The following is a 16,514-nucleotide window of genomic DNA, read 5'->3' as shown; positions in this document are numbered from 1 at the left end:
CTACCCAAAGCAATCTACAGATTCAGTACAATCCCTGTGAAACTACCAGTGGCGTTTTTCACAGAACTAGAACAAAAAGTTTTACAATTTGTATGGAAACACAAAAAGACCTCGAATAGCCAAAACAATCTTGAGAAAGAAAAACGGAGCTGGAGGAATCAGGCTCCCAGACTTCAGACTATACTACAAAGCTACAGTAATCAAGACAGTATAGTACTGACACAAAAACAGAAATATAGACCAATGGAACAGGGTAGAGTGCAGAAATAAATCCACACACATATGGTCACCTTATCTTTGATAAAGGAGGCAAGAATATTCAAGGGAGAAAAGACAGCCTCTTCAGTAAGTGGTGTTGGGAGAAGTGGACAGCTACATGTAAAAGAATGAAATTAGAACACTCCCTAACACCATACACAAAAGTAAACTCAAAATGGATTAAAGACCTAAATGTAAAGCCAGACACTATCAAACTCTTAGAGGAAAACATAGGCAGAACACTGTGATGTAAGTTACAGCAAGATCCTTTTTGACCCACCTCCTAGATAAATGGAAGTAAAGGCAAAAATAAACAAATGGGACCTAATGAAACTTAAAAGCTTTTGCACAGCAAAGGAAACCATAAGACGAAAAGACAACCCTCAGAATGGGAGAAAATATTTCCAAATGAAGCAACTGACAAAGGATTTATCTCCAAAATTTACAAGCAGCTCATGCAGCTCAGTATCAAAAAAACAACCCAATCCAAAAACGGGAAGAAAACCTAAACAGACATTTCTCCAAAGAAGGTATACAGATTGCCAACAAACACATGAAAGGATGCTCAACATCACTAATCATGAAAGAAATGCAAATCAAAACTACCATGAACTATCTCCTCACACCTGTCAGAATGGTCATCGTTAAAAAATCTACAAACAGTAAATGCTGGGGAGTGTGTGGAGAAAAGGGAACCCTCTTGCACTGTTGATGGGAATGTAAATTGGTACAGCCACTATGGAGAACAGTATGGAGCTTCCTTAAAAAACTAAAACTAGAACTTCCATACGACCCAGCAGAGAGAAAACCGTAATTCAAAGAGTCATGTACCACAATGTTCATTGCAGCTCTGTTTACAATAGCCAGGACATGGAAGTAACCTAAGTGTCCATTGACAGATGAATGGATAAGGAAGATGTGGCACATCCATACAATCGTATATTACTCGGCCATAAAAAAGAAATGAAATTGAGTTATTTGTAGTGAGGTGGGTGGACCTAGAGACTGTTATACAGAGTGAAGTCGATCAGAAAGAGCAGTACAAGTCCCATATGCTAACACATATATATGCAATCTAAAAAAAAAAATGGTTCTGAAGTACCTAGGGGCAGGACAGGAATAAAGACACAGACGTAGAGAATGGACATGAGGATATGGGGAGGGCGAAAGGTAAACTGGGATGAAGTGAGAGAGTGGCATGGATGTATATACACTACCAAATGTAAAATAGGTAGCTAGTGGGAAGCAGCCACATAGCACAGGGAGATCAGGTCAGTGCTTTGTGTCCACCTAGAGGGGTGGGATAGGGAGGGTGGGAGGGAGACGCAAGAGGGAGGAGATATGGGGATATATGTATATGTATAGCTGATTGGGGATATATGTATATGTAAAGCTGATTGACTTTGTTATACAGCAGAAACACACCATTATAAAACAATTATACTTCCAATTAAGAGGTTAAAAAAAAAAAAGGAGTAGAATTTAAGACTAAGCAGCATAGATGTGAAATAAAGTGCCTGAAGGAGAAAGGTGAATATTGGGAGCTTGGAATAGGCTTCACAGAGGAGAATTTGGAGATTTGTCTAGAGGTCAGGTTTCAACAGTTGGGAATAAAGGTAGGAAAGAAATTTAGAGTATACCTTGACAAGTTAGTAGACCTTTTTATCTGGGACAGGCAGCTATGACAACTAATGAACTAGCTACATATACTGGTATCTTAGGTGCACATTGTAAAGCAAAATATCTGTGTATTCTGCTTGGTTGACAAATGTGTGTTTGTAGTCCTTCCATGCAGTAGAATTCAAGCTGTTTATAAAAAATCAAAACAATGATAATAGGAGAAAATTGCCTTCTTGGATAGAAATGTAGGGTACTAATGTTTATGTATATTGCAGATAAGAATTCAGTTCTTTGAAACAGTGGTCCACAACCTGTTTGGCAGCAGGGCCCAGTTTTGTGGAAGACAATTTTTCCACAAACAGGGTCGGGGATGGCGGGGGCGGATGGTTCAGGTGGTAATGCAGGCTATGGGGAGTGGCAGATGAAGCTTCACTCCCTTGCCCGCTGCTTACCTCCTGCTGTGTGGCCCGGAGTTGGGGATGCCTGCTTTAAAAGAAATTCAGGGAATGAGACTGAAAAGTTAGAGTAGTTAAGCTCTCTCTAACCTCAGTTTTCTTATTGTGAAATGAGATTGGATGAAATAACTGAAAGCTCTTTATAATGATATTTAAAATCAATTATTATTTTAGAACAGCTCAGAAAGGTCCTGTGCTTTCAGCTGCCTTTTAATGCATTCATGTAATGTGCCAGACATTTTAAAGTTCTTTAAATATACTTCATGTAATTCTCTGATCATCATCATACAGTGAATATTTTTATTTTAAAGAGAGGAAACTGAGACAAAATGAAGTTAAGTAACTTGCCTGAGGTTACAGAGCTGTTAAGAGGTGGGGCTGGCGTTCAAATCTATGTTAGTACCATTCTGCTGTGGTACCTTTCTAGGAAACTGTTGAGACTTGAAGATTCTCATGAAAGGTGGTACATACCAGAATCTGGGAGAGGAGAAGGAACAATTTCACATGCATGCCCCGACACATTTTTTTTTTGCCACACTGCACAGCATGTGGGATCTTAGTTCATACCCCCTGCAGTGGAAGCGTGGAGTCCTAACCACTGCCACCAGGGGGGATTACTGCCCCCCGCCCCCCCCCCCCCGCAGCAACACACACATATTTTTATGTACTTGCATTATGAGTTGTGTCTTGGTTCCTCTTTCCCAAATGATGAGAATTTTTATTTATGGAGTGAGTTGTGAACAGCATGAAGGCAGAAAAGAAGTTGTGAGCCACTGGGTCTTATTGCTGTCAGAGCACACTCAGGCAAGTTTGATTACAGATTAATGCTTATAAAATGTAATAACTTGGTCCATTTAATGTATATCATTTAATATGCCTCCTGAGTATTTGATTTTTTTTTTTTTTTTTTTTTTTTTGCTGTACTCGGGCCTCTCACTGTTGTGGCATCTCCCGTTGCGGAGCACAGGCTCCAGACGCGCAGGCTCAGCGGCCATGGCTCACGGGCCCAGCCGTTCCTCGGCATGTAGGATCTTCCTGGACCGGGGCATGAACCCCGGTCCCCTGCATCGGCAGGCGGACTCTCAACCACTGTGCCAGCAGGGAAGCCCTGATGTGTTTTCTTTATGAGATAAGAAGAAATGTACTATTTTGTTTGCCTTTCTGAATTAGCTTACAAGGCAGATCAGTTTTAGGTTTTTAAAGAATAATTTCTCTGGGTTTTCTCTTACAATTTTCTTTCTCTACTCCTTGTTATTCCCTATCTCATGTTTCTTTCCTTCTTGTCTTTATGGCTTTATAATGTCTATTATTTTAAAATAATGCATGCCAAAATCTTTTGAATGTTAATGTGTGTAGATAGTTAATGGAGTAAAGTGATTGTAGGTTAATGGGTTTTATTTTATCTGGCTAGAAATCCATTGGGTTTTCTTAATTTGAGACTTTTAGCATTTATCAGCCATTACTCTTTTAACATTGCCTCTCCCTTATTCTGTTGTCTTCATGTAGAATTCTGGGGAGGTATATATGGACCCCTTCTTCTATCTTACATGTCTGTGAATTTCTTTCATAGTGTTTGTCTGTCTGTGCTGTATTCTGGATAATTTTTTCAGATCTATCTTCCAGTTTGCTCTTTAACTGTATCAAGCCCTGTCCATTTGGATTATAATTTAATTAGTATAGCTTTATTTCCAGATGTTCTAATTGGTTCTTTTCAGAATCTGCTTTTTGATAGTTGCTTTTTCCTTGATATTTTAAAATATTCATTTATTTCTTTCAGCATATAAAAATATACTAATTTTGTGTTCTGTAGTTGATAATTCCATTGTCTACAGTCTCTGAATATCTGATTCTGATATTGTGTCTAATGTTCAATAATAGTAACTGGTTTTCTTATGTGTTTTTGATTTTTTTGATTATACTTGTTGAGATTTTATCTATGGGAATCATTTGCTTTAGCCAGACATTTGGGTACACCAATCCTGGACCAGTTTAAACTGAATTCTCTCTTGTGTCATTTTGGAATAAAAAAGATAATGTTATTAACAGTAGTCTCCAAATCTGCTTGAGGGCCATGTCATGGTAATTTTTCTCTCTCTCATTTCTTGAGGTAGTGTCTGTAGATCAGTAATTCTGCTGTGGAATAAGTTAGTAAGTGTTGTATTAAAGAAAGATAGTAGTTTATTTAGCCAAATAATTTTGGTAAACATCAGGTTGAATGATGATAAACAAGTTTTTTTTTTTCCACCATAGAGCTCCTCAGGGTATCTTATATGCAAATAGGAGTTTTGATGCTCAGTAGTTGTGTAATTATGCAGAATTTTCCTTGTCCCACTCTGTTCCCTTTTTTGGGGATTTGGGTGTATATGTGAAGCATCTCACGGGACCAATGGGAACAATAGAGCATACTTTGACAAATATAAGTCTGCCCCCGATACCCTTGGCTTCTGCATACTGCCTTCTCACTGGCTCTGCCTCTGTGTTTACACACTCTGTGGCTGTGTGTGTGTGTGTGTGTGTGTGTGTATCTATCTTGTATTTAAACTCCCTGAAGGAAGATGTGGTTGTATCTGGTAATGTTTATCCCCAGAGTAAGACATTGTCGTTGGGTAGTGCTCTTATATCTCATAGGTCACTGGTGAATGTTCTTTGGACAAGTTGGACCAGGTACCTAGTTCAGTCTAGAGGGGTAGATTCATAGGACTTTTTTTTCGGCGGGGGTGTAGGTTTCCTTTTTATTTTCTATGTCTACCATTCTAATGTAAACTTCCTGAGACCATATGTGTCTTATTTATGGTTCTTTCCTCAATGTCTTAACATAGGAACTGATATATATTAGATACGGAATTAGTATATGTGGAGCTTTTTAGCCTGGCAAGCCCCTCTGGTCATCTGAGAGTTCATCGTTCTGTAACCTCCAGTATCTTTTGAATAGAAACTGGTTCTGTCAGACTTTATAAACATCCAAAGTGAAAAGTAAGTTCTTTTGAATATGCTATTACTTTATCTTAAAAGATCATTTCCTTGTTTAAGATTCATTTCAGATGCCACAGTCTTGGTGAAGCTATGATATTTCTTTTTTTATTTGGATAATTTAACTTTTTAGTTAAAAATAAATTTAGGCTTATAGAAAAGTTGCATACACCCAAAGCTATGATATTTCTCAGATGCTGTTACTATTCCATTCTTGGTGTTCCTCCATGCACTTTGTACGTGCATCTTTCAGTACATGCCTCATAGTATTGTTGCCTTTTTGTCTTCCCAGCCAGTCTTTGAGTTCATTGAGGGTGGAGATGCTGAATGGAAGCTTAAGTAATACGTGTGTGTAGTTAAGATCTTATCAGGCATTTAAAATATCTATTTCCTGGAGAAGGGAAGGAGAGAATCATAGAGGGGCAGTCTGAGCATCTAGAAGATACTTTGGTGTTTGTTAGATGTGGGCTAATGAAACTCAGTTGGGAAGAGAATTCAGCTGTGATTGAGTGAGGCACTTTTTTTTTTTTTTTTTGCGGTGTTTGGGCCTCTAACTGTTGTGGCCTCTCCCATTGCAGAGCACAGGCTCCGGACGCGCAGGCTCAGCGGCCATGGCTCACGGGCCCAGCCGCTCTGCGGCATGTGGGATCTTCCCAGACTGGGGCACAAACCTGTGTCCCCTGCATCGGCAGGTGGACTCTCAACCACTGCTCCACCAGGGAAGCCCTTGGTGTGGCACTTTGACATACACTCTCTTACTGGGTTAATTTGACCCTCACAGTGAGCTGTGAGAGAGCTGCAATCTCATCTTACAGTTAAGGAGACTAAGTGGTTCGCCCATGGTCACACTCGTCCAGTAATAGTAAACAGCTTACACAACGTCGAATGAGGGAGGGACTGAGTCTGACTGCAGCCCCATGCGGACAGGTCCTCCCTCTGCTGCCTAGTGGTACCAGCACCAGATTGCGATGGTGAGCTTTGCGGACGTTTTCATCTTTTAGGGGAATGCTGTCCATGAGAGCATGTTTCTATTTTTGAAATGGAAACCAGTGAGAAACTATGATTTATTAATAAAAATCGACTGTAAGCCAATGTCAGAATGTGTTTTTCTCTTTGAACTGAGGTATGTATGTATAGACATAAGTTGTTTTGACTATCCTTTTTACCCTAATTTCAAATAGCATTACAACCAAATAAAATAGCATGAATCTCCTTCGACGCTGTCATGTTTCTCCATGATTTCTACGGCTAATCAATTTCAGTAGTTAGCTTATTTGAAAGTAGTTGTCGTTTAGTCAGAGGTTTCCTAGAAGTAATAAGTTTGTTTGGAAACTATATCTGATTAAAGGCCAACTTCTTATATAAGCTTCCATTGAGTTCTTAGTGTCTTTCTAAATAAGAAGATAATCTCTGCTTTATAGTAGATAGAATATCTTCTGTGGCTCATTTATACCTCATTATAAATGCATAGTGTGTGATGAACAAATAGATAGATGTGGCAAGAGCTGTAATAGTTTTCTCCCTTTGTTATCTTAGATAAGGACACTTCCTAATTACAAAGTAGGCACTGAAATTATAACTATGGTCAGTCACTATGAGGCTGAGTAGGTAAATGTCACCTCATTTAAAATAAGTATGTCACACAGAGTACACTGTAATGTTGTATTTTTAGTAGATTCAACAAGCACCTATTATGCTGGGTATTCTACTCACTGGAGATTGAGGAGTGAACAATGTTGAAATTAATGTCAGAGAAAGTGAAGTCTATCGTAGATTATTGATTACCTTTGAAATATTATTTGCTGTTGTTTGCAACCAAATCTCCTCACGTTCTACTCCAGGCTCTTATGAAGAAGAGATAATGGATTTTACTGCACATTTAAGAAAGTAACAACCATGATATGAGTCACCTTCTCCTCATAAAGTTAATTTAAAATACCTCCAAACTCATTCTTAATTATTTAGATTAATCATTGCATGCAGACCAGATAGTGAAATTCAGAACCTTTCATTTTAAAAGTTCAACACAAAATTTCAGGTAAGTGAAGTCAGTCATTTTTCACGTTATAAAGCTCTCCAGCTTATAATAATAAGAGCCAATATTGGTTAAACCCTTACTGTGTGCCACACCCTGTTCTAAGCTCTCATTATGTATTATAACTCATTGAGTACTTACCACATCCTGTGTGGTATATTCTGTTATCCCCATTTCACAGATGTACAAATTAAGGCAAATAGAAGTTAAGTGTCTTGCCCCTGGTCACATAGATTATAAATAATGGAAAGGTATTTAAAACATTGGTATTTGGAATCCAGAGCCCAGTACTCTTATTTACTACAGTATTATTTGCATGTACTTAAATATGTGGACACATAAACACATATCTGTTTTACATGTACTTAGTCATGAATCTGTAGTGGTGTGGATAGCACATTTCTTGAAATGTTGAAATAATGTAATCTGTGTGGCATTCTCCCTTTTCCCTCTACTATTTAATGTAATTCTACCTTTTAATAAAAAAAAGTTCCTATAAAATGTTTGATAATAAAAGTTGCAGATTCTCCCTCACAGGTCCTTCAGGCATGGATTTCTTACCTGTGGTTCAACAAGAGGAGGAAGAAAAGATGAGAGAAACACACTCTTGAATTGAGTTTCTGTGAAGACTTTATCTTTTGAAACCCCTTATCAGAGTTGTCCTGATTTGAAAATGAAATGTCTTTTATATCTTGTTCCATTTTTAAAGATGTTTGTGTGGGAAACATTCATTTTCACACACTGGATGAACTAACTAGTAGACATTTTGATAGTGTGAGGGCATTCATCTTGAAGATGAACAAGTCTGCTGGCTTGTTCCTTTCTCACTCTCAGTCCAGGGGTTGCTTATATCCACGCAGGGCAGGGAGGCGTGTGTCTAACCTGACTTTGCAGTTGGGGGTTCCCAGGGCCATGCATCTTAGTTGGAGTCACCACTTTATGTTTTGCCGTTGATTAAATAATGAGCTTTTCTTCTATGGCTGTCACAGGCTTTTGTATCTCTGTTGATAGCAGCTTCTTCAATTAAAAAAAAAAAAACACACAACAGAGCAAGGCAAAAATAGGTTAAATCCTTAGAGACAGCTGATTTATTGTCTCAGTCCCTTTCCCTTATATTTTTAAGATTTGTTCTAAAGAGTGAATCATTCTTGAGAAAGAGTGTAGCTTGTATTGAAAAACATAATTTCTACTCTACAAATATCTTGGAACAAAAATCAAACCTAGGGGCTTCCCTGGTGGCGCAGTGGTTGAGAGTCCGCCTGCCGATGCAGGGGACACGGGTTCGTGCCCTGGTCCGGGAAGATCCCACATGCTGCAGAGCGGCTGGGCCCGTGAGCCATGGCCGCTGAGCCTGTGTGTCCGGAGCCTGTGCTCCTCAACGGGAGAGGCCACAACAGTGAGAGTCCCGCGTACCGCAAAAAAAAAAAAAATCAAACCTAAGTGCTGATGGGATGAATCGTGTTAGGATACATTGAGGAATGGAGCTAAATGATTTTCCTGGGGAGAGTATACCTTGTAGACGTGACATGAGCCATCTTGAGGAACTGAGGGAGGCAGCTTGGACATGTTTTTGAACTATTTGAAAACGAATAAGTGAACTCTTAGCATTTTACTTTTTTTAGTTTTTGAAATATTGACATGGAGTAACAGTAAAGCATAGAGGCTGATCATGCTTCCGTTTTAGAATTTATGCTTTATGTGTGTGTTGGGGGAGTCTAAAGTGAAAAGGTTATGAATCACTTTTCGGTATTGTTATAAAAGAGGATTGGAATATAAATATTTCATATTAATTTATGCTAAATAATGTTATCAGATATGATGCCCTTGGTTTACAGTACTCACAGACTCATTAGTGCTTGAAAGGTAAAGATATTGTTCTTTTTCTTCAGAAACGTGCTAAGGGACAAGTGTTATTTGACAGAGTGTGTGAACATCTCAATCTCTTGGAGAAGGACTACTTTGGACTTGTGTTTCAGGAGAACCCTGAGCAGAAAGTAAGTGAAGTTATTTCAAGTTTGTTTATATCATCTTAGAAAAATACTGTGGGTAACCTGTGTAAAATTTAGCTTTCAAATAACTTATTTTATGTTTTTTACTATGACATATTTTATGTTCATGGGAGAAATTTGGAAAGATTGAAAACTTGTGTTTTCCTGTATAACCTTTTGCTATTGTGTGTTTGTATGCTTTTCTACTTATATTGTAAGCAGACAGAATGGAATATCTTGTACTACGTTAATTGTTAGAAACTGAAAGAACCGGTTTTAAAATTTTTATGTTGAATTTTTAGCTCTTGAATTCCCCTGTATGCTAGGACTTAAGCTTGTCTGAAAAGCAGGGAAGGAGGCATATTGGAAGAAATGTCAAGGGAAACCCATTTGTACTTGTCTGGAGAGAGTGTTTGCCTTGCTGAACAGATTAGTGGTTGTGTGGGGTGAAGGTGTTCCTTGCCCTGTGGTGTGGGTTATTGGGGGCCCAAAGAAAGGCAGGGCCCCGCCTGACTCAGGTGGTAGATTTGACCAGCCAGGACCCTGTGGAGATCTGCCTGGCACCGGGAGTGTGTTGAGATTGTTTCTGCTCCAGGAATTTCCCAAGTTACTACTAAGCAGGATCATCAGAGGGCTCTAATGCTTGATGCTAATTCCAGGGACCTTCAGGGCTTCTCTGTTTCATAAACATATTAAAAAGAGAGAAATATTTACCAGTTCTGGCAATTAACCAGACTTTAACCTCTAGCCTTGTGTCTTAGTCAGTTTGGGCTTTTGTGATAAAGTACCATAGACTGAGTGGCTTATAAACAACAGACATGTGTTTCTCATAGCTGGGGAGCCTAGGACGGTCAAAATCAAGGTGCCAGCCAATTCAGTGTCTGGTGAGGGCCCCCTTCCCGGCTCGTGGACAGGGCCTTCTCATGGTGTCCTCACATGGTGGAAGGAGGGTTACACCCTAAAGTGAAGCCCTTTTAAGTCTGTTGGATGGTGGCTGTGGGCAGACGCACTGTGATCGTTCTGTCTGAGGATGCACAGGGCACTTGGTCACAGTGCACTTTCCAGCGCCTAACATTCACATCACAGTCAGTTGGTAGATGGATATAGGCTGTAAATTTTATTTGCCCACATGCCATCATTATTTGTATTTATACATCCTGGTAATGAAATGTAGGGTACTAAGAGTGATAATTATATATACATTAAATTTTCTCAACTTACTTAGTTTGAAACCTTTGATACCGAATTGGTGGTTTAATTCTACAGTTAAACTAAAGACCATTAAATTGCATGCGGGCCTGCTGAATAGCGTGTGAGCGTTCTCATCAGAGCTCTGTTTAGAGCACTTTTCTTAGAAGTAATAACATAGTAGACATTCGACTAAATAAACTGGGTGCTCTTTTTAGACTTTAAATTACAAGGTAGTCTTGATAATGTTTGCAACCATGTGCCCTTCTGTTGGCCCTCAGAGCTGCAAAAGAGAAAGTGATGGAAATTTGGCTGTCATTACCCACTTTTTCTGCGATTACATTTTGGTACATTCACAGGAGCATTTAATCTTTTTAAAAAAGGAAGACCATCTAACATGTTGTAGAATATGCAGAATAACATGTTCTGTTAGTAGAAATAGGATATGCTATATTAAGACATACGGTATTTCTGGAACAGTAGATTTGCGTGAGAAAGAGTGGTGCTTAGATAGAAGGATTCACTATTTTTTATTTTGCTGACTCTTATGTGTCTAATACGTATCTTTCACCTGAATCTCAGACTCACATACTTCACTGCCTACTGGACACTACACTCAGTTGTCTTAAAGCAAATGCCTCATCTTCCTCTTAAACTTCATTTGTTCCCTGAAGAGTGAGGAGAGGTTCCTTCTACTTTTTATACAAGTTCTGTCTTTTCTACCTGCTAACATCCCTCTTCTGGTTCTCTTTGTGCACAGTTCTTGCTTTGGTTTAGGCTCCTGTCATCTCTTGCTTTGACTATTTTATTAGCCTCCTAACTGGTCTAACTGTCCAGTCTCAGGCCTCTGTGATCATTCTTCATCTTGCTGCTAGATTGAACTCTCGAGAAGGCATATCCCATCTTGGCACTCACTGGCTTCAAACCATTTAATGGATACAGTCTAACCCTCTTAGTGTGAATTACAATCCTGGTCATGTGACTTGTGTCTACTTCTTTACCTCCATTTCTCAGTAACCTCTCACATACAGTCCATATTGAACACACTCCAAATTTCTCTCCTAAGGGGAGCTTTGCCAGTCCATACTATACGTGCTTGAACATACTATCCCTTACATTTGGAATATCCTTCTCATTTTTTTGGTATCTGAATGTCTACTCTTCCTTAAGATCCAACTTAGGTATCCTAGTCTGTGAGATTTTCCTTGACTGTTTTCCATCACCATCCCTCCTGCCCCCAACTCAAGGATTGAGTTGACAGTTCAGTCATGTAGACATTTAGCACAAACCTTATTTGTTTATCAGTCTTTCTCCCCATTGTTCTAGGAACTTCTTGAGGGTAGAGGCCTTACCTTTTTATCTGTGTAATATCTGTATATCTAGACATTATCAAATATTTTTAAAATACCACCTGTGTGCCATCTCACACCCATTAAGATGGCCACTATAAAAGAACAAAACAAAAACCCCAGAAAATAACAAATGTTGCTGAGGATGTGAAAAAATTGGAATCCCTGTGCGCCGGTGATGGGAAGGTAGTATGGTGCAGCTATTAGGAAAACAGTATAGAGGTTACTCAAAAAATTATAAATAGAATTACCAACTGATCTAGCAATCTTACTTCTGGGTATATATCCAAAAGAATTGAAAGCAGGATCTTGAAGAGACATTTGCACACCTGTGTTCATTGCAGTATTACAATAGCCAAGAGATAGAAGCAACCCAAATGTTTCTTGATGGATGAATTGGATAAACGAAATGGGGCATATACAAGGTGTGGTGAATGGAATGTTATTGAGCCTTAAAGAAGGAAATCTTGGGCTTCCCTGGTGGCGCAGTGGTTGAGAGTCTGCCTGCTGATGCAGGGGACACGGGTTCGTGCCCCGGTCCAGGAAGATCCCACATGCCGCGGAGTGGCTGGGCCCGTGAGCCATGGCCGCTGAGCCTGCGCGTCCGGAGCCTGTGCTCCGCAACGGGAGAGGCCACAACAGTGAGAGGCCCGCAAAAGAAGGAAATCTTGTTCATCCTATAACATGGATGAACCTAGAGGATATTATATTGAGTGAAGTTAGTCACAAAAAGACAAGTGCTGTATGAGTCCCTTATATGAGGTATCCCTAGTCAAACCCATGGAAACAAAGTAAAATTGTGGTTGCCTGGGAGTGGGGGGAGGAGAAAATGGGAAGTTGTTGTTCAGTAGGTGTAGAGTTTGTTTTGCAAGATGAAGAAGTTCTAGAATCTGTTGCATAACAATGTGATATAGTTAGCGCTACTGAACTGTACACAAACAATTGGTTAAGAGGGTAAATTTTTATGTTACGTGTTTTTTACCACAATTTAAAAAAATACTACCTGTGTGCAAACCAGTGTATTTCTGCAACTCTAGCAGTAAATAATTAAGACACAGACCCTGCCTTCATGGATGTCCCCACTTAGTCCTAGTTGAGAAGACAGAGTAAAAAATCCTGAATTACACAGTTACTAAACTTTGATTACTGTTTTACAGGAAAGATTCAGGTTATTAACAGGGAAGACTTCTTAGGAGAGAAATGATGCTTAAAGAGAGATCTGAAGCGTGAGTGGGCTTTGGGCGAAGGGACATGGGAAGCACACACACAGGGCCCTGGGCAGGAATAGCTGACCGCTTGCTAAATGGAAAGACATCTGTTGTGGTTAATGGGGGGAGACTGGGTGGTGATAAGGGGTCAGATTATGCAGGGCTATCTAGGCTATATGTCTATATTTCAAGGCTTGGGAGATCTCCTTTATCCTAAGGAAAATGATTAGTCACTGATAGGCTGACGCAGTGATGTAAAACAACCAGTCTTGCCTTTAAAAAGGTCTGAGAGAGGGAATATGAGCAGGTCTGCTCATCCAAAGCACAAAAGTAGCCGCAGTTGAGGTTGTGGTAGTGAAAGTAGACGAGCCAATGATTTAGGAGAGATGTGGATTGCTGTTGACCGTCCGGCTGAGACTGGAGATCATAGAACTGTGATGGCAGCAGAATACATTGTTGTGTGCTTCTCTAATTGCTCTCCGCACCCTGGGTATAACAGTGGAGAAGTGGGGTATTAAAGGGGAGTTGGTTATGTTCACGGTGGTTATGGTTAAGAGGGCAAAAGATTGAGAAAACTGGAGATCCTGATGCACAGGTTATCAAGCTGATTATTCATAGGATCACAGGAACATAACTGAAGCTGAAATGGGCTGATAGGCTGGGAGAAAATGGCTGAGACCAAGGGATGAAAGTCCAAAGAAGTCGACAGGCAGGTACAGTGAGAATAACTGGCTAGAAGACTTAGGAGAGGAAATGATTGCATCTGAGAATGGAACAATGACATCTAATGAGGTGGAGAACTCTGTGTGGTGACACGACTGAGTGTTCAGCTATGAAAAGGGATGGCTGAGGTCAAGGAGAGAGGCTAAGGTCATTAGGGCAGAGACTATTAAGATAAGGTTAAGTTTGGAGGGGTTCTCCATAATGTTCTCATTGACAAAAAAGCTAATACTAAACAGGGAACTCATAATTCCTTATTTTACCCTGTAGTTTCTCTTACAAAATTCGAGATGAAAATGCTCAGAAAATTAGGCACACACTTTGTTATCTAGGCTTTAACTATAGAACAGTGGGAGAATAAACAGCAGGGTGTCCTTTCTGAAATACTCACTTTTCAGGAAATCAGTGCTCACATGTGATTGGCAATATATTTAATCATTCATATATAATCTGATTTGCCTTTGTAACTTTTGTGTTGTATATATTTTGTTTTATTCCTTCTTGCTTATGTAGACAAAATCCAGACCTCAAGATGTCTGGGCTAAAGAACTCTTATTTTTCAAATATAGATTTGTATCGTGTCCTTTTTTTTCCATAGAAAATTATTACTATTGTACCAACTCAGCTCATGCAATTTCAACAATAGGATACTGTAGGAAATAGGAATTTAAACTGCTTTTTAAAATGCTGAATATTATCTGTATTTATGGACGTTTTCAGTCACTGATCATTTCAAGATATTATAATGTAAAGCCATGGTTATTTGTATGAAAATTTTCCATGGAAAGGAATATCTCATCTTATTTTAGTGTAGTGCTGTGTCTCTCATGGTTGGAAGCCTTCCACTTTACTCTTGAGTATGAAAATCTATCATTATTAGTGTTAGAACTTTTTAATGTCTGTAGAGAACTCATGTAAACTTTACTATGGAAAATTTCGTTAGAAATATGTGAAATCAAGCAACCTGTTATTATTTTATACACAGAATTCCCAGTCCATGTAGTACTTGTATTCCTGTCTAAATGGAACCATCATTAAGGATTTTGGACTATCTTTAAAGGGAAAATATTGTCTTGAATTTTTGATGTTAACAGAGTTTGGCATCTGGCCCAGGGATTTTAATGTCACTTTGCTTCAAGTCATATTGAAAGGGGAGCTTGTTTGAAGTGTAGTTGATATCCACAGCTAACTTTATGAAAATTGATTAACGCATTTCTCTGATGGCCAGACCATTTCCTCCCCCAGAAACTAGAACTAAAAACTCTCGTATTAAACTGTTTGTCACATATAAACTATTCTTTAATAAAAGTCTATATTCAATCCAGTTACACCTTATAATACCACAGACAGGTGTTGGAATCATGTTCTCCCAGATGCATAGTGAATGTTTCAATGTAACAGAGGGCCTGTAAGGTTTCTGCTAACACCAACGTGATGGCAGTGTTCTTAGACTTAATTTAGACAGAGGTATAATAAAGGGGATCTGCTTCAGTGCTATAAATTCTTTTTTTTTTTTTTTTTTTGCGGTACACTGGCCTCTCGCTGTTGTGGCCTCTCCCGTTGCGGAGCACAGGCTCCGGATGCGCAGGCTCAGCGGCCATGGCTCACGGGCCCAGCCGCTCCGTGGCACGTGGGATCCTCCCGGACCGGGGCACAAACCCACGTCCCCTGCATCGGCAGGCCGACTCTCAACCACTGCGCCACAAGGGAAGCCCCAGTGCTATAAATTCTTAAAGGAAAATGCAGATTTTAGACAAAATTATTCTTTACTTTTAACATTTGGTAATAGGGTGTGTGTTGGATTAAGTTTAATTTCTCTCACCTGGCAAAATTGACAAGCACCAATTTTGAAGGCCTGGCTAGGCATTTTAAAAACTTCTAACTCTGGGGTCTTGGCATCTACCCTGAAGGAGAATTAGGTGAGATAGATATTTTTGGGAGGGAGGGAATTAAAAGATAGATTTTGTGACTGTATCTTGAGTTGTTGTCTAAATCTAGTGTGGTCAGTGGCCCAAGACAGGCAGCTGGCTGCACGTTCAGACTGCTGATGAGATGCTGCTTGTGGATGGGCCTGAGCGCTCATGTCTGCCAGGTGAAAGTGGTTAGCACTTCTGTGGAGTAAAGACTGTGGGTCCTGACATTATTTGATACAGCTGTTCAGTGTGATGGGGAGGAAGCAGTCACCTGCTTGGGCTTTCTGCAGGAGGCCGTCAACAATTAGAATATTTAACCAGTGAAGGCTGGAGGTCTTCCTGACAAGCCAGTTAAAGGACTTGAAAAATGTCTCTCTACATTTGACTTCCATTAAAGACAGGAATTTCTGCACACAAAAAAATCTCTGGTTCTACTACTCAGATGGTGGTGCAGGGCCCAGCAGCGTTGTCACCACTCAGAAGCTTGTTAGCAGTGAGGAATTCCAGGTCCTCACGGGTGGCGGGAGTGTTCTGGTACTCATAGCCTCTTACGTGGGAGTGAGGCTCTTTGCAGTCAGCCTGGACATTTGGACGATAGTCTCTGAGGTTTTTTCTAACACCAACATCCTATGAATATAAATATAGTGATTCATAATCAAACTTTTATATTTTTCTAGATGTTTCTGTTGTTGGAAGATAATTGAGAATCACCTTTATTTAACACTTTCTGAGAACCAGTATTGAAAATATTATAGGGAAATGCCAGAAGACTTGGTGTTAACCAGGACTGTTCCGCTCTCAGGTTTGCAG

General features: G+C 39.7%; 1 protein-coding gene across 5 annotated transcripts in view; it reads left to right on the top strand.

Moving 5' to 3' along the window:
* The window catches only part of EPB41L2 (erythrocyte membrane protein band 4.1 like 2), a 211,885-nt gene that overhangs the window by 124,658 nt on the left and 70,713 nt on the right, over window positions 1–16,514 (top strand). For all 5 annotated transcript variants that reach the window (XM_022556562.3, XM_022556536.3, XM_089921996.1 and 2 more), the window contains one exon: window positions 9,228–9,332. In XM_022556562.3, the coding sequence (XP_022412270.1) occupies window positions 9,228–9,332 (105 nt within the window). The remainder of the gene's footprint in view (window positions 1–9,227; window positions 9,333–16,514) is intronic.

Source organism: Delphinapterus leucas, chromosome 12, assembly GCF_059928025.1.
Source record: "Delphinapterus leucas isolate spDelLeu-1000000601 "Yukka" chromosome 12, BTC_Dleu_Yukka2, whole genome shotgun sequence".
NCBI lineage: Eukaryota > Metazoa > Chordata > Mammalia > Artiodactyla > Monodontidae > Delphinapterus > Delphinapterus leucas.
This window is presented reverse-complemented; position numbering and strand designations above follow the sequence as displayed.